We start from the raw sequence: 25,428 nt of genomic DNA, 5'->3' as shown, positions 1-25,428 counted from the left end.
GTTTCTGATAAGAACAATGATCCTTGAGAAGATTTGGAACAGATAAATATTTATGGCTTCGTGATCTTGTAGCTTCTATGCTAGCCAACAGCGGACACTCACTGCCTTCTCTGTAAGCTTATATATATTCCCTGACTCCTGTGGTCTATAATTTTCATTCTGGCCTTTTTCTCTGCAATAACACATGCATACATCCCTGTCAAGTTCTACATTCAACTATTTCATACGAAAGAGCGGTCATTTATTGGCCTGATCATTACTTCCTATGTGCAGGTGTGGCCTACTAAATCTCCATCCAGCCCCTCCACTGTCTTTTTCCCAGATCTTTGATGCCAATGAGACCTTGCGAACAACAAGAAGGTGAAGCACTATATAAACCCCTCTCAAGTCTCACTCGATCAAGTTAACTCGGTCCATCTTCATTATTTCTCCCCCTCTCCCTCTGCTTTCTTGGAAATACCTACTGCTTCGGCTCCTTTTATGCAGTCTGAAACTAAAGTTGGAAATCATAAGCCAAATTCAGAAATGATGAATTAGATATCTTTCTTCAAGAACATCCCCTATCTTCAATCCACCCTCCCTACTATTAACCAGAATTCGCTCTCCCTGTTCAAGAGGGCAAACAGTTTGTTTGTTTTTTTCCTAGGGAAACAGGGGGAGGGGAGGGAAATATGGAGTTCTGGACTTCTCTGGCTTCTCTCATGGGAGTTTTTGCCTTCTTCCAGAGCATACTACACGCCGTGTTTCCGCTGGAGCTGCGCTTCGCAGCGGTAAAGATCTTCCACCGCGTGTTCTGCTGTTTTTCCACGTACTGTTACTTCGACATCACCGAGATGGACGGCGTGAACACCAACGAGCTCTACCACGCCGTGCAGCTCTACCTCAGCCGGTCGGCCTCCATTGCCGCCTCCCGGCTCAGCCTCTCCCGCGGCCTCAACTCTTCTGCCTTCACCTTCGGGCTCACCAACAACGACCGGCTCGTGGACACCTTCCGAGGCGCCATCGCCACCTGGGAGCACGCCGTCACACAGCGCCAGTCGCAGACCTTCTCCTGGCGACCGCTACCGGAGGAGAAACGTAGCTTCACGCTTCGGATCAAGAAGAAGGACAAGGCCGTTATCCTTCCGGCCTACCTCGACCACATCATGGAGACGGCCAACGAGCTCCGCCGCCGGAACCAGGATCGGCTACTGTACACCAATTCACGCGGCGGGTCAATGGAGTCCCGCGGCTTCCCGTGGGAATCGGTGCCCTTCAAGCACCCTAGCACATTCGAAACCCTCGCCATGGACCCCTCCCGGAAGGAGCTCATCATGGCCGACCTCAAAGATTTCGCGGAAGGTAAGACCTTCTATGAGAAGAGAGGCCGCGCGTGGAAGCGTGGCTACTTACTCTACGGCCCGCCTGGCACCGGCAAGTCGAGCATGATCGCCGCCATGGCAAATTACCTCGGCTACGACATCTACGATCTCGAGCTCACTGAGGTGCACACCAACTCCGAGCTCCGAAAACTGCTGATGAAAACCACCTCCAAATCGATCATCGTCATTGAAGACATTGATTGCTCTCTCAACCTCACGAACCGGATCTCAAAGAAGGCATCTCCTTCGGCGGATCCCTCGTCGGACCTGAGGCCGGTGGGCGGATCAGAGGATGGCGGCGCTGGCGCCAAGACGATAACTTTGTCGGGACTGCTGAATTTTACCGACGGTCTCTGGTCGTGCTGCGGCAGCGAGCGTATATTTGTGTTCACCACCAACCACATCGAGAAGCTCGATCCGGCTCTGGTGCGGTCGGGGAGGATGGACATGCACATTCACATGAGCCATTGCTCGTTTTCGGCATTGAAGATCCTCATGACAAACTACTTGGGCTTCGACGACAGCGAGTTCGACGACAACACGGACACCAGTGACTTGATGAGACAATTGGCGGATGTGATCGACGACGCCGAGATGACTCCGGCAGACGTTAGCGAGGTCTTGATCAAGAACCGACGGAGGGAGAAGGAAGCGGCGGCAGGGGAGCTGCTCGACGTTCTGAAGGAACGGGTGGAGAAGATAAAGAAAAAAAAGCTGAGCGCCGGCGAGGAAATGGAGGAAGAAGAGCAGGAAAAGAGGGCTTTGGAGAGCACCTCGAGTGAGAGTGATCAGATCACGGATAGCTGCGATGGTAAAGAAGAGAAGGGAGAGGGAGAACAAGTTTAGTTCGCCATCGACGTCTTGCATTGTTGTGCTTTATCGAATGCTGCTGCTATTAGTCCTTAATCTCTCGTTGATTAAATTTAACGCAGCAATGTTTTGTTTTTAATGAGCATTCCAGAGTCTATTAGAGAATATGGTGTCCTAATTCTGGTCTTTTCAGCTCTTTCTTGCTCTGGACAGAGAAATAGCCTGCCTGGTGTGTTTTTACACCTTTCGATAGTAACACATACTGTGCCAAGCTCAATCTGACATGAAAATTTTGGATTTCTGAACTTTTCATAGAATAAGATTTGGGTTTGAAGATTTCTTAATTTTATAACTTTGGATTAGATCGAATTTCTCGTAAAAGTCATCCGCACTCGAAGAGAAAAGATATGAGTATGAAATTTGTATTCCTTGGACCATGTTGTCTGGAAGATCCAATCCACGTTCGGTTCTCGACACTACGTGCAAGTTTGGCCTGTGAATGATTCCATTCAAATGTGAATATCAGTCTTTTATAGATTAATCTTTTAACTTCGGAAATTATGGCCTAAATATAAATTATATTTCATATAAATTTATTGAAAATTCTATTAAGAGCATACAACAAAATAACTAAGCTAGTTTATGATTTATAGCCGAGAAACTGCCAAAAGATTTAAGAACTCATTGTTTGATATAAAAATTGGATAAATGAAAGAATTTGATCTAAAATAACTAAGTTTGTGGAGTTGTTTTATTTGAGTGCAAAACAGGAGGATAAAAGAAAGAAAATAATAAATAAATCAGCATGTTTTCTAAATTTTTTTCCCCTTATATATATATCTCTCTCTTTATATCAAACCTGAATTTTGTCTCGACGACTAAAAATGATCCTTATACTAGTTCTAATAAAATAATTTAGTCATTTTTAATTCGTTTAAATATATGAACAAACATTTCGAACCTGAATTTTCAAGAATTAACAACTTCAAAATGAAAGGAAAAAATTAAATAAGAAGAGTCTGTCTTTAGAACATCCAAATATAAAATGCATACATTTCTTCAATTTGAGTTGTCCAAATGTTTCAGTTTTATAATATAATACAATTTCTAAAGAAAAAAAGTCATCTAAAATTCAATAACATGTTTTACGTAGACTATACTTTGCCCTAATTGGTGACTCAGGCTATCCAGCAATGCCCATAATATTTTATCAATCAAACTAATTTCATCCACAAAAACAAGTGTTAACGCACTATCGCTTTTATTAGAACAAAAGAATAGTTAAATCTGTCCGTACCAATTCCTTTTGAGTTATCAAAGTGAAGACCAAGAGTGGAAAGGCGTCTCGCCCTCTCAAACCATGAGCTGCCCTAGTGCTTTTATCCTCGTGCATTCTTTTCCGCCATCAGCTTGCGTTCGCCTAGCGTTTTAAATCACGGCTAGAATGAACTGGTTGCATGTTTGAGTCGTTAAAATAGCCTCTTGTACAATAAATTCTTTCTTCTCCTAGATTCTGACGGGAACTTCATTCACCATATTGATTTTGTTTTGTTTTTTTTATTGTAAAAGCAATGGCTAGTGGTTAGAGAAGCTTTGTCAGGCAGATCGCTCAGAGTTCATGACAAGGATGCATGCAGACTTTGGTGTCAGGCTTTTGATACCTTGACATGTAAAGCTATCCATTATCAGGGAAAAGAGAGAGCATTTCCTGGTATCAACTAGCGTTTGTTTGGGCGAACAAGTAAATGAAAGTGACACAGCCATATCATTTTGCAATGGATTTTAGTTAGATACATATCTAGTGTATCAAGCAACTGAATATTGAGCTTTCTGAACAAGAGATGGCAGATGCACTTTTCAAGATGATACACAGACATTTGCTCAGCTGCGGCTTAATTCCCGTTGGACTTTAAACTATTTCAAGTACGTACTCAATTGGATTATTCAAGAGATTAAAGCTTCAAAGGCCATAAAATATCATAAAACATAATTCTGTCTTCGAGTGATAAATTTGAGTTCAGCATATACATAAGAACCACATGAAGTATATGAAACGCAACGCCATTGAGAGAGCAACAAGTGTGCCAATCTTGTCCATGAGATGGGATGATGATGTGGATGATGGAGGTGTTGATTATTTGATGACTGGAAAGAATTGCCTGCTGTTAAAGCGATCGAGGAGGCAAAGGAAATTGTCCCTTGCACTGCACATCAGAGTCTCAGAGACAGGACAGATTCTGCTGTCCTCTAGTGGTCTACAGATGATGGGGCTCATCTTCTCCCTCCCTCACTTCACACCTAAACAAATCAATGCTAACTTTGGAAGGGGGTGCCCAGTACTTTTATCTGCCACATCATTATAATCCTTAGGAATAGTTCACTGCTCCCGCTGAACAACTCGATCACACCGCGCCAATTAAACGTTTTTCGTGCCAGTGATCCTGAGCAAATGTTCAGATTCATTGTTCGTCTGAAAATCCCAAGCTATGCCAGTGAATATACAGTTTGGAGATCAAAAGAATATGGGGAAACAGTCGTGTTCTGTCGATGCGCTAGCTGGTGCATCGAACTGTGGAGAGAGCATGGTGCTAAAGATTTTGAGCAAAGTTTGAAAAGTTGCAGATATGTGTTGCAGTGCCATGTCCAGCTGTGGGGCTGAAAGGGCAGGGAGATGAGTGGGGGCAACCATGAAGTAAAAGCCTGGAAGAAGACAGCTAGAGCAGTTGAGGGATGGAGTGCTTGCTCCTTCTGCTCCTGTTGGCCACAAATCTACATCCAATCCTTGGCCATTAGCCCTCGTGCACGCTCATCATGCAAGGGGAGATCACAGAGAGACTGAGAGAGAGAGAGAGTGTGTGTGTGTTGGAAAGGGGTATCCAATGCTTGTTGGGCAGCCGAGTGGGGAAACTGGGCGCATCATGCCACATGCTGAATTATCAATCTTTGTAGTTTTTGGCATGAATCGAGTCTCAATGATGGACCAATGTGGGCACCTCATGAAAGGAGATGGATTCTCTTCCGATTTTATACCTTGAGATAGGGATGCCCACCATTATATGAGATGTCAGACTCTCTCTTTTCCTTTCCAAAAGAGAAAAAGAAGACCCTTTTTATTACATGCATAAAAGCAATCAACATTTTAAGATATTCTTTTGCATTTGTTCCCTGCTCCATTTTATCATATTTTATGAGCCTTCTACGATCTAAAATGGTGCAGAAATCATCAAGAATTTGACAGATAGCATTCATTGATAGTTAAAAGTGTAAAAGGGAAAAAAAGACAAATTTGTTTTTAATCTCAAAACCAGGCAAGGATGGAAATCATTATATTTCCTTAAAAAAAAAAGACTAATCCAGCCCATGGCCCGACTGGCCCATTATTTATCATATGCATTTTTGGGCCAACAAAGCCCAATGGCACACACTGACTAAGCCCATATCATGTCAAATAATGAATCGGCCATTATTGACGAACGGGAACTTTTTTTCACAAAAAAAAAATAAAAATACAAGTAGAATGTTTCTGCACGCCAAAACTGAAATTGGGAAACAAGAGCTGCAAATCCACAAACAACAATTACTTCGACAAGAAGCTCTCAGAGAGAGGTGAATTAATCCCCTCAATTACGAATTAATTCAATCGTAGTTGGACCTCTCCAGGCTCTTCCCCGAGTTCTCTCTCACATACCTCAGCTCCAGCGAGACCTGCCTCTCCATCAGCAGCTGCCGATAGAACCCCTCGATGAACCGGTCCGCCCTCAAATTAACGTCCTCGCCCGAGCCGCCGGGGGACCACGATGGCGACGCGTCGCTCGCCGACCTCGTCATCGGCGTCTCCAGCGCCGGCGAGCTGAGCAGGCTCGACGACGTGCGCGAGAGCACGAACGACGACGACCTCGAGTCGTAGTACTCGTCGGAGCAGTCGAGCAAGCTCGGCGGGGTCTTGAATCTGAGCTCGGCCGGCGGTGGTGATGATCTCTTGAGGGAGGAGATCATCCACCGGGTCGCGTCGAAGGAGAGCAGGAATTTTACTTTCTCGATCACCCGCCGCAGCCGGCTCAGCCCCGGAATTCTTCTCTTCTTGGAAGCCATGACGGAGATTGGAGATGGCTAATAATAGAAGTTAAGGACCTATATTTTTCTATGCAATTAATGTGTGAACTGGCCTATTAAATCGTCACGGATGGAACAATGTAATTAGATTAAATTTCTTCATAAGTCACTAGAAAGAATGGTTAGTTGGCTTAAAGTCAAGTCAAGTTGTTAGGGTGTACACTAGTATCACGCGGTAAACAGATCCTGGACACTCCACAAGATCGATCCCATAGATAAATAATAAAGGATTTTATCCTAACACAGTCACTTTTACATGGCGATCATATCAGCCCACTTTTAGCCCAATTTCATTCACTTGGGCTTCTATGCGCGTCTTCAATTACTGCGAATTGACGCACGACTTACTCCACACCGGCTCCCTTCTCGCGGCTTCTTTATGCCACGTGTTCTCCTCGTTACGTGTGTCGTAACTCGAGCCGCTAACCACAGTAGCGGTCACTGTGACCTTATCTAGACGCGTACGCAAGCACACGAAGGAACGACATCGATGCGATGCGTCGTGTTGCCCAGGGAAAATAATTATTAATATAAATTATTAATATTTAAAAAATGTAAGTGCGCTAGACACGAATAGTTACGTCATCGTCATCGGCTCGGCGGGGCCCGCTGTGGCCTCCACCGCGACGGCGGCCGATCACTTCGCAATCGAACGAGGCCACGTAGTATTCGGTCGCAGCTGCGCTGGAGGCGACGATAAATAGCAGGAGGCACCTCCTCGGCGCCTCGCCACGTGGTGCCCCTGCGGCATCAAGGGCAGCCGCAGCCTCTCCCTCTCCCTCCCTCGCATCTCTGTCTCTTTGCCTGGCTTCCGCAATCCGCACGGTGGCGAGTGGCGGTTCCCTCGCGATGGAATAATCCCTGGTTGTCTACCTATTCCTGGTTTGGTTCACCGATTTGCCTCGATTTCGCTGGTAGTTTCCCCCAACTGGCCTCGATTCTCCCGATCGGCGGTCTCCTTTTCTTGCGGCGTCGCTTGTCTGATATGAGAAGGGCAAGATCGAAGCAGGAGGCTTCGAGCTCCGATAGAGAACGATCCGTTTCTTAGGTATATATTTCTCCTGGCAAGATGTTGGTTTTTCCCTCTCCCTGTTTTTGTTTCATTCGCCTGATTAGAAGAAAAAAGGGATTTTTCCTTGCCTAATGTCGGATCTATTTGTCCAATTTAGATTGCTTCGATGTCTCTTTTTCAAGTAAAAATCTTTTTTAGGAGAAGAACTAGGGCAAGTTACCGTTTTTATTTTTGGAAATATTTAGTTTATATGTTGTCATATTTTGCACGCAATTTCTATTCAGTGGGAAAGCGATCATTTTGGAGGAGGATTGCATGAGGAGTGACTACGATAAGGGCGGATTCCTAGCCATCGCCCTGAATCCTTCGCTTGCTCTTCCATTGCCTCCCGGTTCCTAGTTTTTGCAGCCTGAGATGGAAATGAGCGCAGCTGTGGATGATTCTCCGCGTGTCAAGTTCCTTTGCAGCTTCGGGGGAAGCATCCTTCCGCGCCCGCTGGATGGTCGGCTCCGCTATGTTGGGGGAGAGACCCGGATCGTGACTGGTCCCCGTGACATCTCGTACGAGGCCTTTTTGGCTCGAATGCAGGAGCTCTTTGATGGGGCATCGATCATCAAGTATCAGCAACCAGACGAGGACCTCGACGCGTTGGTGTCAATTGTGAACGACGAGGATGTAATGAACATGATGGAAGAGTACGATAAGCTTATGTCTGCAGGTGATGGCCCAACGTGGCTGAGGATCTTCCTTTTCTCACACTATCTTGATCAGGAATCGACCACCATCAGTATGAACTATGATGCTGATGACTGCGAGCAGAGATACATTGATGCCATCAACAGCCTTGTCGATGCACAATCCCCTTCACCTCCTGATATCTCAGAGCATTACTTTGGGCATCCTAGTATCGATGGGGAAATTCCCGATCAAGTTAGCTTGCGTCATCTTAACATCCCTTCCCATGGGCAGATATATGCGGAAATGGATACTCCTCGGAGCCCTGCATTATACTCTCCAAGACGACTTGTTGCTAATGACCCACAGGAATTCTCTTCTTCACCAACATCTGCCAGATTTCACCTTGGAGTTGGGGAGTTCAGTGATAGGATTCCAGATGATTATTATATTCGTCAGACAGGGGGGCACCATATGCATCAGTATGATCATCATTCTCCAACCTCTGCAGAAAGTTTTGGGTGGATACCCGCAGGAGCAGTTGTTCAAGAAAAATCTGGATTTCCGGCTAATTTGGGTCACTCTCATAATATGAATGGTGTTTGTGAGCATTGTCACATGGCTTTCCAGAGGAACCAGGGTATGCCAGATGCACGTTTTCAGGACACTCACTGGAGGCATGGGCCACCATACATGGAACAACAGAACATGGCAAATGAATACATGGGATTTCCAAATTCATGTGCTGAATTTTATAATAACAGAGATTCATTCATAGCAAACCGAGACATTAAGGTAGGCCATGGTGTGTATGTCAATGAACAACATTCAATACTTAACGAATCCCACAATCATGAATATGGGTGGCCCATCCACAACAACCAAGTTTCTCATACTCACAGACTCGAGGATATGCGGATCTACCAAAATGGAACTAATAGGATAAGTGAACACAATTTTGACGGCAATATGATCAATGCCCCATTTATACAGGGAAACACTAACGACGAGCAATCATTCCCTTCCAATTGCATCACTCTGAATGAGCCATACATCCGGCATGGAGCAGTTACTGGAAATGAAAATTTTCTACCTCAACATACGTTAGGAACTGTTCCAAATGCAAATATGCTAGTGGCTGAAGATACTGCAACACGGTATCATAATCAGCTTTCTGCATATGGATTTGAGAGTCCCTTCCAAGGCACACACAATCTGTGTCCAATTCAACCTTTATGGATAAAAAGACAGGTTCCTGCTCACCCTGGAACATCACATGATCTCTCCAGTTCAATGATCCCAAATGAGGTGGAGAGAGGTTTTACAAGATATATGCAGGAGGGTGGAAGTCCAAGATTCCCCAACGCTCCAGTTGAGGGTGAAATTAGAAATGCTATGTTGAATCAGAATAACAATCTACCCTATCGAATGGTTGCCCTCAAAGAATCTTCTTTCTCAAATTATGCCCATCAGGATGGTACGATAACGAACCCCTCCAATATTAATTGTCAGGATGGAGATCTCCTTGCAGCAGGTTCTTGTGGTACACATACCAAAGTTCCTCTTGAAGCAGCTTCTCTTGTGCCTTCTTTTCAAATTAGCAAAGAACCAGCCATTTCTGGTGGGACTGAGGTCCACAGTTCTGCTCTCCAAATGCAAGCTGCAGAAGAAAAAAATCTGACTGTAGACAGGCAGGAGAAGAAAGATGCAATTTCAGATGAACCTTATGCAAATATTGCCTTTTCTCCAAAGAGTGGTCGGAATTTGGAATTTTCTTTGAAGGAGCTTCAGCTTTCTGAGAAGGAAGAAGGCATAATCAAACATCTTAGTGCTGAGAATGATGTTACTCAAGGAGATGGGGATATGTCAGAGGAGAACTTGAAGTTTTTACCTGAGTTGATTGCTTCTGTGACAAAAGCAGTTTTGGAAGGTGCTGAGGAAGTGGTGGCTATGGTCCAATCAAGTTCTGAATTGGATGCATCATCTACTCAGGGAAAGAAAGAATCATTATTTGAAAACAAACCTGATGTGAGTTTGTGTTTGAGAATTTTTGTGGACTGCTTTATTGTGACAGTCTTAATACTTTTTACTCATTTGCAGAATGCCAATATGGATATTCCAGCTGACAAAAATGTAAATAGTGAAAATGAGGAAACTTGTGAAATTGTGCCGACGACAGCTGAAGATGGAGATTCAGCTGAAGGCTTACAGGTCCCATTTAGTTAGAATTCTTATCTGTCCTTCACCATCCAAGCCTCGTCATATCTTGTTGGTTTCTTAATAACATTATTCTCCTGCAGAATGCCAATCTAGATGTTCAGGAAGATAGAGAAGAAAATAATGGAAATGAGAACCTTAGTAAAATTGAGCCCACAACTGCTGAAGCTGAAGCTTTGTTAAAAGGGCTACAGGTCTCTAGTTGTCATTTTTCTTATTCTAATCTGCTGGATCACATCTTTATTATGAGCTTGATATTCTTCAGACTATAAAAAATGACGATCTGGAAGAGATCAGGCAACTAGGTTCAGGCACATTTGGCTTTGTCTATTATGGAAAATGGAGAGGTTCTGATGTTGCTATAAAAAGAATAAAAGCTAGCTGCTTCGCAGGGAGACCATCTGAGAGAGAACGCCTGGTAGTATAAAACTTATTTATCTTAACATCTTGCAGTATGTGATCATATTATATGACTTTTCCTTCAGATACCTTTGCTAGTTTTCTATGGATCTTACTGTTTGTGTAGTGTACAGGAGTAACAACGAAATTTTTATTTCTATGTTGATTGGAAATGGTTCTTCCTTGGCCTTCTGATGGCTTCCCAGGACTAATCTAATATGAAATTGTAGATGGTCTGAATGTTGCAACACACTATTGCTGGGGATTTTATTAGACTAAAGTAAGTTTATGACCAATTACCTGTTTAGTGGGTGACTGTCAACAGTTAACACTAATTGTGAATTCTGTCCTGCCTAAAGAAATAGCACTGTGAAGCCATTATGCACCAAAAACCACTGCCTAGTGCATTCATAAGTATGAAAAAATATCATCCCTTAGGATCATATAAGCATGTTTTATAATCCCATTCTGTTTCAGTGCATGATTTTGAATCCCATTCTGATTCAGTCAGCACGAGAAAAACTTAATGTTCTGCCTAAAGACTGAAATTGGGACATGGTCAAGGGCTGGCACAGACAGAATCTACATGCTCTGCCTATATAGACTTAAGTTGCATGTGACACAATTATTCAATGAAATAACAAATGTGTTACTTCAGTGATGAAATTACTCTAATCTTGATTTTGGAAGTAGACAAGTGGGAGGTGATCAAAGTGATGGGGCTAGTTCAAAAAAAAAAAAAGGTAGGCATGGTCTGACATGGGTCAACCTTCTTCCGCATGGCTTGATAGATTCTGGGTTGATACGGAAATGATATATAAGTCCAATTTCTGTTTAGTGGATTTATGAAATCTATCCTTGAGCTTCCTGAAAATAGGACCAGTGGGTTGAATAGATCATCCTCATGGCTTGCGGATTCAGAGTTGAAGTTGCTAGTGTTCTACCATTTTAATCGAACCAGATTGGCAAGCAACCCAGTTTAACCAGTGGGACCGACTGATCTAGTTTAGTTCTAGAAACACTGGCCTTGAGAAATAGCTTTGTGAAGCTTATCATGCGTGAAAAAAAATATCAGTGTAAGCCTTGTTTTAACATATGGGCAATTACCTACGAGTGCATGGAATATCTTGGTTTTATTCATTTGGACTGACTCGCTTCAAGTGACCATCCTTGTCTAAGTTTGAGGCTGAAATTTTGTATAGTTAGTAGCCCCGGCAATCTAAGGGTTGGCCGAAAAATCTATGTACGAAGATTCTTTTCCCTTGGTATACTGCCATGATTAATGTCTTTCTTTTGTTAATAAACTCGTCATAGACACATCATGCAATGTGATTTTATCGGGAGAAAAGAATTTTGTTGCAGGCAAGAGCCTCATATGTGTAGCAGGCTAAGATGCAGTGCATCAACAACGACATCGTAAGGAATGTGCTACCTTTCTCATGTGATTCAGTTGCAAAGGGGATCTAAATCTTCTATACCCTTTCAAGGCCTTGTCTTGAGCGGGTGTCACATACCATCCTCACCTTGTTCCCTCTCTCAGTCAACAAAACCACAGAATCAACTTTATCACATTGGATATTCATTGGTTCATGCAAGGGAATTAGCAGTCTGAATTAAACAACCAATAAGGAATGAATATTTAGAATGTTAGTAGATTAGGTTGTTTTCACGGATGTTAAATTGTAAGTAGGCATTGATGAGTACATAACATCTTATTTTCATACAGTAAGTTGACAATTGAGATCTTTGGTTTAAGGAATCTGGTATTTTATCCATTCTACTTCTTTCCTTCTCATCCTTTTCTGCAACAATCTGAGGTAAAAAATTTCAACAGGATTTGAGTTTGGCAAATCCCCCCAAGCTGAAGATTACCTCATTACCAAAACCAAGTACCTCCATGTTGTATTCACTTTGTTGTTTTTGATATTCTTCCAGACTTCTCTATGCCTCTTTCCTAGTCATTCTTTTAATGATTTTAACAGAAATTTGCAGAAGCCCTTTTTGTTTCTGTTTGGTAGTGATAATACTATGGTGCTCAATTTGTTCTTCATTTTTTTTTTTAAAAAAAATGATTTATATTAATATCTTGTATTTGCAGATTGCAGATTTCTGGAAAGAAGCTCTAATAATGAGCCACTTACACCATCCCAACATCGTTTCATTTTATGGCGTAGTTCGGGATGGGCCAGATGGATGCTTAGCAACAGTGACGGAATTCATGGTGAATGGATCACTCAAGCAATTTCTGCAAAAGAAAGACAGGTATGACTGATAATTATGGTATAGTTAAACTTATGCTATTTGCTTCAGTGATTTTGAAATGTCATGACAAGTGTTATTTATTGTGTTCTGTAAACAGAACCATTGACCGCCGCAAACGACTAATAATAGCCATGGATGTTGCATTTGGAATGGAGTATTTGCATGGAAAGAACATAGTTCATTTTGATCTCAAGTGTGAAAATTTATTAGTCAATATGCGAGATCCACATCGTCCTGTTTGTAAGGTATGCATTCTTTTCATTCTCAAATTTGATGGTATTATTTGAAATTTAATTTAGGGATGAATCCTAAGGGCGTGGTTTGCATGATGCAATCTCGTAATAAGTGAAACCAAGGTTACCTCAAAGTAGAGCACATGGATTTTACCTTGGATCACTCTCATAAGTAAAACCCAACACATTCTGCTTCAGCTATCACTTTGTCATTTTTACTCTGAAATCAGATTGGTGACCTTGGTTTATCGAAAGTGAAACAACATACATTGGTGTCGGGTGGCCTTCGTGGAACTCTACCATGGATGGCACCAGAGCTTTTAAGTGGAAAAAGTAATATGGTGTCTGAAAAGGTTCATTCTTAGCACAATCTTTTGTCATCCAAGTCCAGATATAAAGTTTCTGAGATTCCATCTTCTTTTGTTAATTTGTTTCTATTGGATCTATTTATGCATAGATTGATGTCTATTCCTATGGAATTGTGATGTGGGAGCTGCTTACTGGGGAAGAACCTTATGCAGATATGCGTTGTGCTTCAATCATAGGTAAGGCATGTAGCTTTTTAATTGCCTATATTAAAAGACATCATAATGTTAATTTTATTATTTTGTCACGAATCATGGCATAATACAGTGAGTTGTTTGCCGGGGAAATTGGTGTTGTAATCTACCTATGTACTGCTAGTTAAAGCAAAGGTAGAATTGTAACATACATTTTGGGGATTATTATTCTTGTTTTTTTTCTGAGAGAGTAATTGATGGTTTAGTAACAATCATGATACAACTAAATTCCTACCGGAGAATCATGGGACTGCCAAACAACAGGTGTTTATTTCCTGTTGTCTTAAATATTACAAAGTAGAATTTCTGATGCGCAGTCAAATATCTCCTCCAACTGAAATGATTAGGGGAACTCTACCTGTTTGCCATAACATCTACATCAGTGGAGAACAAGTTAACGTGATCTTATATCGGTTGAAACATACTTTTTGTATTTGCTACGTTTCAATGCAGTGAACTTTACATACATACGACAGCCAAAGCTGATACACAATTTCTTTTTCGTAGGGGGCATTGTAAACAACAGCATACGACCTAAAATTCCAACCTGGTGTGATCCCGAATGGAAGTCCTTGATGGAAAGTTGTTGGTCTTCTGATCCAGCGTCGAGGCCATCATTTTCTGAGATATCTAAGAAGTTGAGGAAAATGGCTGCAGCAATTAATTTGAAATAATGCTCAACTCTAGATACAGTTTCTTTTCCTTTTTTTTTTTTTTTTGCATTCTTAGTCACTTATTTTTGAGACAATCAACTATATGCACTGCATTAGTGTGTGTGTTCACAAAACACAGCACCTTAGTGGATGGGCCATGGCATTCATGCGCATTGGTATGGCTACCACACAGGATCCCTTGTAGTGCAACTATACCTTCAATCGTAGTGTACAGAATTATCACTCCCAAACAGTGGCAGATTAATGTTAGCAAAATTTCCTTGTTCACAACTGGAAGCTTATATCTGCATTCTTTTTTCCGCTGATAGGTGCTCTAGTAGTTTTCGAGATGTGCAGCTTTCTTTGCAATCCTATTGAATAGCGACTCAACTTCGGTAGGTATGATAGTAAGGTTGGTAGGCTCTTCCTTTCCTTTTCATTGTCCTAGTATGCTCTCTCAAAATAAGATAATAGTAGAAGGGAAGCTTGGATTGCATGTGAGGCAACAATTTCAAAGAATCATAGTTAGTTAGGGTGAATTACTGTTTAGAAAAAGATAGCACTAGATAAAAAGGGTGGAAATGCTAATTTGATCTATTCAGGAAACATATACTTATCTTGGTGTCAAATATATATGGATGGTAGTATTATTACTGCAACATTCCCTTTTGTGTGATTTTGTATCAATTCATCCAGATTCTTATATTGAGCAAATGGTTGAAAGAAGATAGGTGGTAGTTCAAGGTAATCTAATTATTTATGCGTATGTATAAATGCACAGAAATGAATGGATGAAGCTAAAAGGGTGTTCTACACCCAACTATGGGGTTGACTTCACATAGCAAATTTTAGTCTACGCGTGGAAGTTTTCTATGCCTTAAAACAATCCCACCTTTGATTTTTGCGATGAAAATCAACTTGGACTTTGGCCATGCCCAAGGAAAATTAATTGCATGATTTGTACAGGTTTTACAGTGACATTGTTCCTAGAATTTTTAATTAATCTGGTTAGATAAATAATTGTGATGTTAACTACTATGGAGGTATGTAGTTGACTTTTCTATAGTATCTTACCTGTCCCTATAAAAACAAGGAAGAAATCCAGGCGACCTCCTTTCAAAATGTCAACAATTAATGTCAAAAAGGATTAATTAATCTGCGACGTACCTCAATTCTTGGATCGTTTGACAAGGCTACGACTGACGTTGTTATGAAACATCTTAAACTGGTTTCTAATAATACTGCTTTCTTTTTTATAAAAAAAAATCTCAAAAATATATTTCTAATAAGCTTTGTAAATATATGAATTGGTGCACGTCTTTTTCAATTGTTTTTTTAATTTATCATTGTATGAGGCAATATGTTGACATCGTAGGCAATTAATTGATTTTAGAGGTGTGAAAAGGCTGGAATATGAAATGCTAATCATAACACCGCAAGTTGGCTTTTGTTTTCAGGTCCAATTAATGGCACTGTTGATGAAAGCGTCAGACAAAGACTTGTTAATTACTTTTATTATTATTAGTATTATTATTATTTAATACAACTTTTTCTATCAGGATGTTGATATGATGAAAGTGAAATATGAAGCATAAGAATTTTGTAAATGCTGGCCTAGTTTTGATCAGGCACTCATCGCCATCTTTGAAATTAAGGCTGCGTTTGGTTTAAGAAATACAGAAATAGAAATACAGAGACAGAAATACAGAAATACAGAGACAGTAGAGACAGGGACGCATTTACAATGGTCTCCATCGGCGGTGATCGGACGGCGGCGTGACGGTGCCGGAAGCGGAGATGAGTAGAAATTCTGTCTCCGTCTCCATTTCAGTGTCCCCAGTTTGAAAGTGGACAGAAATTCTATCTGAGACGGAGATAAAAATTCTATTTCTGTCTCTGTCTCTCAAAATCAAACGGGGGCGGAGACAGAAATCCTATTTCTGTCTCTGTATTTGTGTCCTTGTCTCCAGAAACAAACGCAGCCTAAAGGAATGCATGTTAGTGGTGTGAAAAGTTGAAACATCTTGTAGAATAGGGCACGATCTGAAATTTAACAATTTGGATTCAAGCTTTAAAATTTCTTATTTCCTTTTTTTTTTCAAATGAAAACCACTTGACAAGCTAATTAACACAGAAGTCATAATTAGCGCTTTAATTAGTAATTAACCTTTCCTTGTAATTCTACCAACAACTATCCATGGAAGTTTCCTTGAAGCTAGCTACTACAGATTTAAGTATATCCATCAATCTTTCTCTCGCATTGTCATCCCTTGTGCTTATCCCCACTGTCTTTTTCAAACATTTGAGTCCCTGTTGGTGTCTTGAGACATCCCCAATTAGATTCCAAAAGTTAGCCTAGGACAAGGAGAAATGTACACTCCCCTTTCCTATTTTTCTCACTTGCAAATACAAGTCTCCAACTTTAGTTACTTAATTCTCTTGTTATGCCCATGACAATTGCCTTTACGCTTGTTGTACTCCATCATTTAGAAAATTGTCCCCTACACAGGTCAATGCAAGCTTTAGTTTGCTTGCTTTAATGGTTCTAGAAATTATACCTTTTTTGTTAATTATTTTCTTCTGTAGTGCTCGACAAGATGTGAAGCAGATCTCCATCCATTTGTCCGGAAAAAGAGAGTTAATTGTTTGAATCAAAAAAGTGATGGACTTTTGGTGGAATGATTGGTATATCTCAATTACTAAATCATATATTCTTTGTCTCAGCAACTACATGGCTAGAGGTCTTTATACCTGTGAATGCACTCGGTTCCTTTTGACCTCCATATGTTATTGATATGTATATGCAATTAAATACTCGTAAAGTTTCATGGTGGGAAGAACAAATATTTTGGGCTCATCTTCCTCTGTACACACTGTTAATGGTGGTGTTGTATGTATGCTCTTGATACTTTTACACTTTTCTGAAGCTTTTGTATAGCCAATTAATGGAGAACACTGGTGATTGCTTTTAGTTTTTTTACCAAGTTGCATTTAATTTAACTTCCTGACTGAATCTCACATGTTCATGGGAATGGGATCAGTTTTGTACATACTAATTATCAGACAAAGTTATGTTTATACACTAATCAGTCATATTCATATATAATTATAATCTCCGTTAGTCTTCAGTCTAATCAACATTAAACAAACACTAACTTTTGGCTAAGCCGCAATGTGACGTTAAAATTCGACGTTAGCATGTATCCCGACTGATCGGTTGTATTAGTATTTCATGCACTTCCTGCTTGGATAAGTCATTCGATCAGTTGAAATAGAGATGATTTTGGAGCGCCAAATGAGAAGTACATTCGACAAAGTCTTTGCTATTCTTAATTACTTATTTAAATGTATATTACCTATTTACATTTTCAAATATTTTTTAAAACGATTTATCTCGACCAAAATGAGTTAATAATGATAGAAGACTTTAGCTACTTATTAAATGAGTTAATAATGTTCGTGCAACTGTTAAATTTAACTAGGGCTAGGTCGGTACGGTATACCGAAATTTGCATACGATACCGTATACCGTACCGAAAATTTCGACATAAAAAAATCTATACCGTTACCATACCAAAAATTCGGTATACCGGAATTTCGGTATACCGAAAATTCGGTATACCGAATATACCAAAATTTTCGGTATATTACACCGAAAATAATGAAAATTTTAGTATACTGATAATTTCGGTACGGAATTATACCGAAAATGTTGGTATACCGAAATATCGAAAAATAATAATTTCATACCGATACCGATACCGAAAAAATCGGTACGGTATTATACCGTACCGAAATTTTCGGTATACCGAAATTTTCGATATGGACGGTAAATATCGGTATGGTAACTGCGGTATACCGAAAATTCGGTATTTTTTCCCACCCCTAAATTTAACATGTTCCAATTGACGGGCACACGGCAACGGACTTAACTGAAAGGCTTTGCAAAGACAACCCTGTATGTTTGTTTATTTTATTCTTTACTAGTGCATGCATGTATTGAAAGAAAACAATGCAGGCATCACTTACGCATGTAAATGATGCATAGTGTTTATTCTTTACTCTAGGTTGTATTGAAAGAAAACAATGCAGGCATCACTTACGCATGTAAATGATGCATAGTGTTGCTGCTGCAATGGTGGCAGCACCAACAGCCCATGCCTTAATGTTTCTAATTTGAGCATTTAAACTTTCAATGTCATCCTTTATACGTCCGTAATCTTCGTGAATAGACGCTCTTATCTTCAGTTGAAATAGAGATGATTTTGGAGCGCCAAATGAGAAGTACATTCGACAAAGCCTTTGCTATTCTTAATTACTTATTTAAATGTATATTACCTATTTACATTTTCAAATATTTTTAAAACGATTTATCTCGACCAAAATGAGTTAATAATGATAGAAGACTTTAGCTACTTATTAAATGAGTTAATAATGTTCGTGCAACTGTTAAATTTAACTAGGGCTAGGTCGGTACGGTATACCGAATTTTGCATACGATACCGTATACCGTACCGAAAATTTTGGCATAAAAAAATCTATACCGTTACCATACCGAAAATTCGGTATACCGGAATTTCGGTATACCGAAAATTCGGTATACCGAATATACCGAATTTTCGGTATATTACACCGAAAATAATGAAAATTTTGGTATACTGATAATTTCGGTACGGAATTATACCGAAAATGTTGGTATACCGAAATATCGAAAAATAATAATTTCATACCGATACCGATACCGAAAAATTCGGTACGATATTATACCGTACCGAAATTTTCGGTATACCGAAATTTTCGATATGGACGGTAAATATCGGTATGGTAACTGCGGTATACCGAAAATTCGGTATTTTTTCCCACCCCTAAATTTAACATGTTCCAATTGACGGGCACACGGCAACGGACTTAACTGAAAGGCTTTGCAAAGACAACCCTGTATGTTTGTTTATTTTATTCTTTACTAGTGCATGCATGTATTGAAAGAAAACAATGCAGGCATCACTTACGCATGTAAATGATGCATAGTGTTTATTCTTTACTCTAGGTTGTATTGAAAGAAAATAATGCAGGCATCACTTACGCATGTAAATGATGCATAGTACTGTTGCTGCTGCAATGGTGGCAGCACCAACAGCCCATGCCTTAATGTTTCTAATTTGAGCATTTAAACCTTCAATGTCATCCCTTATACGTCCATAATCTTCGTGAATAGACGCTCTTATCTTCAGTTGAAATAGAGATGATTTTGGAGCGCCAAATGAGAAGTACATTCGACAAAGCCTTTGCTATTCTTAATTACTTATTTAAATGTATATTACCTATTTACATTTTCAAATATTTTTTAAAACGATTTATCTCGACCAAAATGAGTTAATAATGATAGAAGACTTTAGCTACTTATTAAATGAGTTAATAATGTTCGTGCAACTGTTAAATTTAACTACGGCTAGGTCGGTACGGTATACCGAATTTTGCATACGATACCGTATACCGTACCGAAAATTTCGGCATAAAAAAATCTATACCGTTACCATACCGAAAATTCGGTATACCGGAATTTCGGTATACCGAAAATTCGGTATACCGAATATACCAAATTTTCGGTATATTACACCGAAAATAATGAAAATTTTGGTATACTGATAATTTCGGTACGGAATTATACCGAAAATGTTGGTATACCGAAATATCGAAAAATAATAATTTCATACCGATACCGATACCGAAAAATTCGGTACGATATTATACCGTACCGAAATTTTCGGTATACCGAAATTTTCGATATGGACGGTAAATATCGGTATGGTAACTGCGGTATACCGAAAATTTGGTATTTTTTCCCACCCCTAAATTTAACATGTTCCAATTGACGGGCACACGGCAACGGACTTAACTGAAAGGCTCAACCCTGTATAGTGTTTATTCTTTACTCTAGGTTGTATTGAAAGAAAACACATCACTTACGCATGTAAATGATGCATAGTGTTGCTGCTGCAATGGTGGCAGCACCAACAGCCCATGCCTTAATGTTTCTAATTTGAGCATTTAAACCTTCAATGTCATCCTTTATACGTCCGTAATCTTCGTGAATAGACGCTCTTATCTTCTGAGTTTGATCCAACATTTCATAAAGTTTGGCGTTTTCAAACATTTGAGTCCCTGTTGGTGTCTTGAGACATCCCCAATTAGATTCCAAAAGTTAGCCGAGGACAAGGAGAAATGTACACTCCCCTTTCCTATTTTTCTCACTTGCAAATACAAGTCTCCAACTTTAGTTACTTAATTCTCTTGTTACGCCCATGACAATTGCCTTTACGCTTGTTGTACTCCATCATTTAGAAAATTGTCCCCTACACAGGTCAATGCAAGCTTTAGTTTGCTTGCTTTAATGGTTCTAGAAATTATACCTTTCCTTTTGTTAATTATTTTCTTCTGTAGTGCTCGACAAGATGTGAAGCAGATCTCCATCCATTTGTCCGGAAAAAGAGAGTTAATTGTTTGAATCAAAAAAGTGATGGACTTTTGGTGGAATGATTGGTATATCTCAATTACTAAACTACATGGCTAGAGGTCTTTATTAGGGGTGGAAAAAAATACCGAATTTTCGGTATACCGCACATACCATACCGATATTTACCGTCCATATCGAAAATTTTGGTATACCGAAAATTTCGGTACGGTATAATACCGTACCGAATTTTTCGGTATCGGTATCGGTACGAAATTATTATTTTTCGGTATTTCGGTATATACCGAAATACCTATTATATATAAATAATTTATTCAGGAATCAAGATTTATAGTGCCTGATCGACCAGTGGTCGATCAGCCTCAGGATCGACCACTGGTCGATCAGTCTCAGCTGATCGACCAGCTGGTCGATCAGCTGAGGTGGTCGATCAGCAGGGGTGGACGGCGGGAACGACGGGCTATATGAACGCAGGGCGATCAGCAAGTCTGCGATATATCGTGGCATTTGAATTTTGAATTGATTATCGCTTTTGAATTTTGAATTGATTATCTTTTATTATTTATTATTTTTGTCAAAGTGAGTTTCAGTATACTGAAATTTTCAGTATACCAATATTTTTCGATATGATCGGTATGCATTTTATACTATACTGAAAATTCGGTGAAAATATACCGAAATTTCGGTATACCGAATTTTCGGTATGGTAACGGTATAGATTTTTTTATGTCGAAATTTTCGGTACGGCATACGATATCGTATGCAAAATTCGGTATACCATACCGACCCAGCCCACTAGTGTTTATTCTTTTACACTTTTCTGAAGCTTTTGTATAGCCAATTAATGGAGAACACTGGTGATTGCTTTTAGTATTTGACCAAGTTGCATTTAATTAACTTCCTGACTGAATCTCACATGTTCATGGGAATGCGATCAGTTTTGTACATACTAATTATCAGACAAAGTTATTTTTATACACTAATCAGTCATATTCATATATTATTATAATCTCCATTAGTCTTCAGTCTAATCAACATTAAACAAACACTAACTTTTGGCTAAGCCGCAATGTGACGTTAATTAGGTGGGATCAAGGCAAGCCTTCTCTCTCCTGTCTTGCGACTTTCGAAGAGAGGCCGAGCACTAATGGCATGCCATGGACTTGGTCAACAATATGCAAGATTTGAGATCAATTAAACAAAAATATTTCACGTTGAAATTGCTACAAAGGTGTGGATCATCAAGTTCTGTCTTCTTTCGTATGCATCACATCACACACTGACCATGATTGATCTTCTTCCCCCCTCAAGGTGTCTTCCTATTTCTATAAATTAAGCCCCTCAAGGTGTATCCCTAATCATAATCATCATTGTTTAAATTGCATGTTTTGTGGAAGTTAGGAAGAGCGAGGTAGAGAAAGAGATGGGGAGGGCTCCGTGTTGTGACAAGGCGAATGTGAAGAAGGGGCCATGGTCAGCCGAGGAGGATGCGAAGCTCAAGGCTTACATCGAAAAGAATGGAACTGGAGGCAATTGGATCGCCCTCCCTCATAAGATAGGTAGATATGCATGCATATATATATGCTCCATCGGTTTCTTTCTTGAGATCATTAATTATATTGTCGGGACTCCGAAGAAGAACAATTGATGTGTTTATGATCTTCCAAAGTTAGGGTTACAAACCACCTAGTTAATACCTCACAGAACTGATATGAGTTCTATTAATTGATCGTTACAGGTCTGAAGAGATGTGGAAAGAGCTGCAGATTGAGATGGCTTAATTATCTGAGGCCTAATATCAAACACGGTGGCTTCTCTGAAGAGGAGGACCAAATCATACTCAGCCTTTACATAAGTATTGGAAGCAGGTAATGAATTAGTAATTGATCTACCATTATACAGGCTCGCATTAGTATTTGATTCTGATCATAGTTTAATTAGGTCAATTGTTGATTACACTCCTCTTCGATATGCAATATATATTAGGTGGTCAATCATTGCAGCACAGCTGCCAGGGAGAACAGATAATGACATCAAGAACTACTGGAACACAAAGCTGAAGAAGAAACTTCTCGGCGACCACAGGAAAATTAATAACAGATCAAAAATATCTCCTCAGTATTCTCCAATCAACCAAGAATACTTCAATTTGCAGGGAGTAATAAGCTCGGAAACCCTAATCAGCGCATCAGCTGTGGAGAGGATACAACTCCAAATGTGCTACAGTAACAACGGCAACAACGACAACGACAGTGCATTTTGGCCTGTCTGTCATGTTCAAGAGAGCCAACTTACCAATTTGATCACCTCTTCAAAGCTTGTGCAACAACATGCGAGTCCCAACGATACCGTGATCCAATCATCTGATCCAGTTTCGATACAGATCAGGCCGGAAGTAGCTTTGCAAAATTTGCATGAAGATACGAGTGGTTCGACGATAGGGTTTTCAATGCAGGAAGAGAACGATCAGCTGCTGGAGTTGGACTGCTTCAAGGAATTACTAGAGAAGGAGAGTATGAGTTGGTGGTCGAGTGAAGTGAAGGGTGGTTTTGAGGAGAAGGAAGAAGCAATGTTTAGCTGCTCAGCTGATTCTTTATTGCTTCAAGAGTACATGAGATTATGATCTGGCCGGACTCTCTAGAGATTGTTGTCTAGCTTGTAAATTTTGTTTCTTTTCAATTTTATTGTACAATCATTAACATATATCTCTGCCTTGTCAATGATAAAACAGGAGATAAAATGATTGTTGGAGTATATTAATATTTTTACGGAAACTGTCTAACTCCTGATTTTTCACATTTAGACTTGTTTAATCCTCAGTTTGGGCTTGAACTTACTCGAGACTTAAAGCCTACATTTAGATCAAAGTCCAAAAGTTAGCAGATCATGCATATGATTTTTTTTTTAAATTGATTTTGATGTTTGTTTTTCAGAAAACTGTGCCACGGTCTCAATTCTCATTGGCTGTCCGCCCCACCACGGCGAAACAGGATAGACCGCAGACCAATAGGAAATAGGGAGAATCTAACATCCCAAAATAAAACTAATAAAATCTAAAAATGAGCGGCCGAGAGCTAGCCAGTGGAAGACTGGCCACTGCGACTAGAGAGCGAGTGCGATGGCGAACGGCGGCGAAGCGAAGAAAGAAGGCTGCGCCCCACGCGTGGCCGCCACAGCATCCTCGAAGCTTTGCGACGCCTGCGGCCTCAATCCCGCCCTCCTCCACTGCCGCTCCGACTCCGCCTTCCTCTGTGGCGCCTGCGACGCCACCGTGCACGGGGCCAACGGGCTCGCCTCCCGCCACGCGCGCGCTTGGCTTTGCGAGGTCTGCGAGGCCGCTCCCGCCGCTGTCATCTGCAAGGCCGACGCCGCCGCTCTCTGCTCTTCCTGCGACGCCGACATCCACACAGCCAACCCCCTCGCCCGTCGCCACCAGCGCCTCCCACTCTCCCCCTTCCTCGGCCCCGCCTCCTCCGCACGCGCCTCCTCCCCCCACGACGACGCCTCCGCCTACTCCCTCCTCCACCAGGAGGCAGTGCCGATGCAGTTCTTATTCTCCGACGCCGACGCCGACGCCTACCTCGACCTCGACTACAACACATCAGAGGACGAGCCCAAGGCCGTTAACGGAGCGGATCCATCCTGCATCCTCTCGCCCTTCTGTAGCTACTTGGATCTCAACGTGACGGGATCCAAACCCGAACCTGACGTTTCATTTTGCCACAGCGTAAGAAAATTCCGTTTTAGCCCCTTGAACTTTTCAACTCCAAAGCTTCACAAAACTACACTTTTTGCAGGAGTCATCGGAGGCGGCGGTGGTGCCGGATGTGTCGCAGGTGCCAGCGGCGGCTGCGGAAGTGGGGCTTCCGTGCGCGTATCAGGCAACATCGCGTGAGGAGCGGGTGGCGAGGCTGATGAGGTACCGGGAGAAGAGGAAGAGCCGGCGGTTTGAGAAGACGATAAGGTACGCGTCGCGGAAGGCGTACGCGGAGGCGCGACCGAGGGTGAAGGGGCGATTTGTGAAGCGCGCCGAGGCGGAGACGGAGACGGAGGTCGACCGAATCTACTCCACGGCGGCGGAGGCGGAGGCGGTGGCGGTGGCGGCACTCATGGCGGACGACGACTACGGCGTTGTGCCGTCGTCGTATTGAAATCGATCGATCAAGCGCGTAGAATTTATCATCGCTTGGAATTGAAACTTGTCGAAATGGAATTGAAGAGCCGTGGAATTAATTGATAGTTCATGGGGATTGTAATTAATCTAATTCGATTAATGTAAATTATTTGCTTGTGAGATTTCCATTTGTTAATTTCAGAATCTCGTTATATTATATTATACATTTTTGTAAAAAAAAAAGTAATTTTGGGAAATTTTAAAAATTTAAATTGTTAAATGTTACAAATTTGAAAATATTAGAGATCTTGAAAATATTCCTTTGAATTTATTAAAATTTTTAAATTTAGAAATATTTAAATTATATTTCTTTTAAATGATTCCTTAAAATTAATTATGTATTACAAATCTGTTTTTTAAAAATTAAGTTGTGTTTGGAATGGGATCTCCCTAATTTGTTCAAGATAATATATAATAATAAAAACACAAAAATATTAACATATCATCGAGTGAAAGATAAAATTATTAACCTAATTTCATCTATGGT

At 40.7% G+C, this 25,428-nt stretch overlaps 5 protein-coding genes across 5 annotated transcripts; 4 read left to right on the top strand and 1 right to left on the bottom strand.

Moving 5' to 3' along the window:
* The first annotated feature begins 77 nt into the window (after nucleotides 1-77).
* On the top strand, nucleotides 78-2,333 carry LOC141847294 (AAA-ATPase At4g25835-like). The gene is given in 5 exon segments (XM_074735304.1): nucleotides 78-112; nucleotides 274-292; nucleotides 294-342; nucleotides 345-360; nucleotides 647-2,333. Coding segments are annotated over 5 exon segments (1,680 nt in total). The 3' UTR covers nucleotides 2,208-2,333.
* A 3,149-nt stretch (nucleotides 2,334-5,482) lies between these two features.
* On the bottom strand, nucleotides 5,483-6,338 carry LOC141846574 (uncharacterized). The gene has a single exon (XM_074734613.1). It carries the CDS (start codon nucleotides 6,261-6,263, stop codon nucleotides 5,808-5,810), a length of 456 nt encoding a protein of 151 aa, XP_074590714.1. The 5' UTR covers nucleotides 6,264-6,338; the 3' UTR covers nucleotides 5,483-5,807.
* A 704-nt stretch (nucleotides 6,339-7,042) lies between these two features.
* On the top strand, nucleotides 7,043-14,586 carry LOC141831241 (RAF-like serine/threonine-protein kinase 20). The gene is made up of 10 exons (XM_074718655.1): nucleotides 7,043-7,332; nucleotides 7,581-9,999; nucleotides 10,072-10,182; nucleotides 10,272-10,382; nucleotides 10,454-10,606; nucleotides 12,686-12,849; nucleotides 12,947-13,094; nucleotides 13,313-13,435; nucleotides 13,540-13,627; nucleotides 14,150-14,586. Exons 2-10 carry the CDS (start codon nucleotides 7,711-7,713, stop codon nucleotides 14,314-14,316), a joined length of 3,354 nt encoding a protein of 1,117 aa, XP_074574756.1. The 5' UTR covers nucleotides 7,043-7,332; nucleotides 7,581-7,710; the 3' UTR covers nucleotides 14,317-14,586.
* Nucleotides 14,587-22,158: 7,572 nt separating this feature from the next.
* LOC141844999 (transcription factor MYB36-like) lies at nucleotides 22,159-23,468 on the top strand. The gene is made up of 3 exons (XM_074732999.1): nucleotides 22,159-22,326; nucleotides 22,506-22,635; nucleotides 22,754-23,468. Exons 1-3 carry the CDS (start codon nucleotides 22,191-22,193, stop codon nucleotides 23,388-23,390), a joined length of 903 nt encoding a protein of 300 aa, XP_074589100.1. The 5' UTR covers nucleotides 22,159-22,190; the 3' UTR covers nucleotides 23,391-23,468.
* A 378-nt stretch (nucleotides 23,469-23,846) lies between these two features.
* LOC141841331 (zinc finger protein CONSTANS-LIKE 3-like) lies at nucleotides 23,847-25,103 on the top strand. The gene is made up of 2 exons (XM_074729482.1): nucleotides 23,847-24,494; nucleotides 24,565-25,103. Exons 1-2 carry the CDS (start codon nucleotides 23,886-23,888, stop codon nucleotides 24,916-24,918), a joined length of 963 nt encoding a protein of 320 aa, XP_074585583.1. The 5' UTR covers nucleotides 23,847-23,885; the 3' UTR covers nucleotides 24,919-25,103.
* Nucleotides 25,104-25,428: the final 325 nt, after the last annotated feature.

This window comes from Curcuma longa, chromosome 1, assembly GCF_044706935.1.
Source record: "Curcuma longa cultivar G26 ecotype Majalengka, Jawa Barat chromosome 1, ITB_CL_G26_1.1, whole genome shotgun sequence".
In the NCBI taxonomy this organism is placed as follows: domain Eukaryota; kingdom Viridiplantae; phylum Streptophyta; class Magnoliopsida; order Zingiberales; family Zingiberaceae; genus Curcuma; species Curcuma longa.
This window is presented reverse-complemented; position numbering and strand designations above follow the sequence as displayed.

Excerpts from the sequence above, each read along its gene's own strand:
- LOC141846574 (XM_074734613.1), bottom strand. The coding sequence starts at position 6,263 with ATGGCTTCCAAGAAGAGAAGAATTCCGGGGCTGAGCCGGCTGCGGCGG.
- LOC141831241 (XM_074718655.1), top strand. The coding sequence starts at position 7,711 with ATGGAAATGAGCGCAGCTGTGGATGATTCTCCGCGTGTCAAGTTCCTT. Across the intron at positions 13,095-13,312 it reads CACATCGTCCTGTTTGTAAG|ATTGGTGACCTTGGTTTATC; the intron begins GTATGCATTCTT and ends CTCTGAAATCAG. Across the intron at positions 13,628-14,149 it reads GCGTTGTGCTTCAATCATAG|GGGGCATTGTAAACAACAGC; the intron begins GTAAGGCATGTA and ends TCTTTTTCGTAG.
- LOC141844999 (XM_074732999.1), top strand. The coding sequence starts at position 22,191 with ATGGGGAGGGCTCCGTGTTGTGACAAGGCGAATGTGAAGAAGGGGCCA. Across the intron at positions 22,327-22,505 it reads CGCCCTCCCTCATAAGATAG|GTCTGAAGAGATGTGGAAAG; the intron begins GTAGATATGCAT and ends TGATCGTTACAG. Across the intron at positions 22,636-22,753 it reads TACATAAGTATTGGAAGCAG|GTGGTCAATCATTGCAGCAC; the intron begins GTAATGAATTAG and ends AATATATATTAG.
- LOC141841331 (XM_074729482.1), top strand. The coding sequence starts at position 23,886 with ATGGCGAACGGCGGCGAAGCGAAGAAAGAAGGCTGCGCCCCACGCGTG. Across the intron at positions 24,495-24,564 it reads ACGTTTCATTTTGCCACAGC|GAGTCATCGGAGGCGGCGGT; the intron begins GTAAGAAAATTC and ends CACTTTTTGCAG.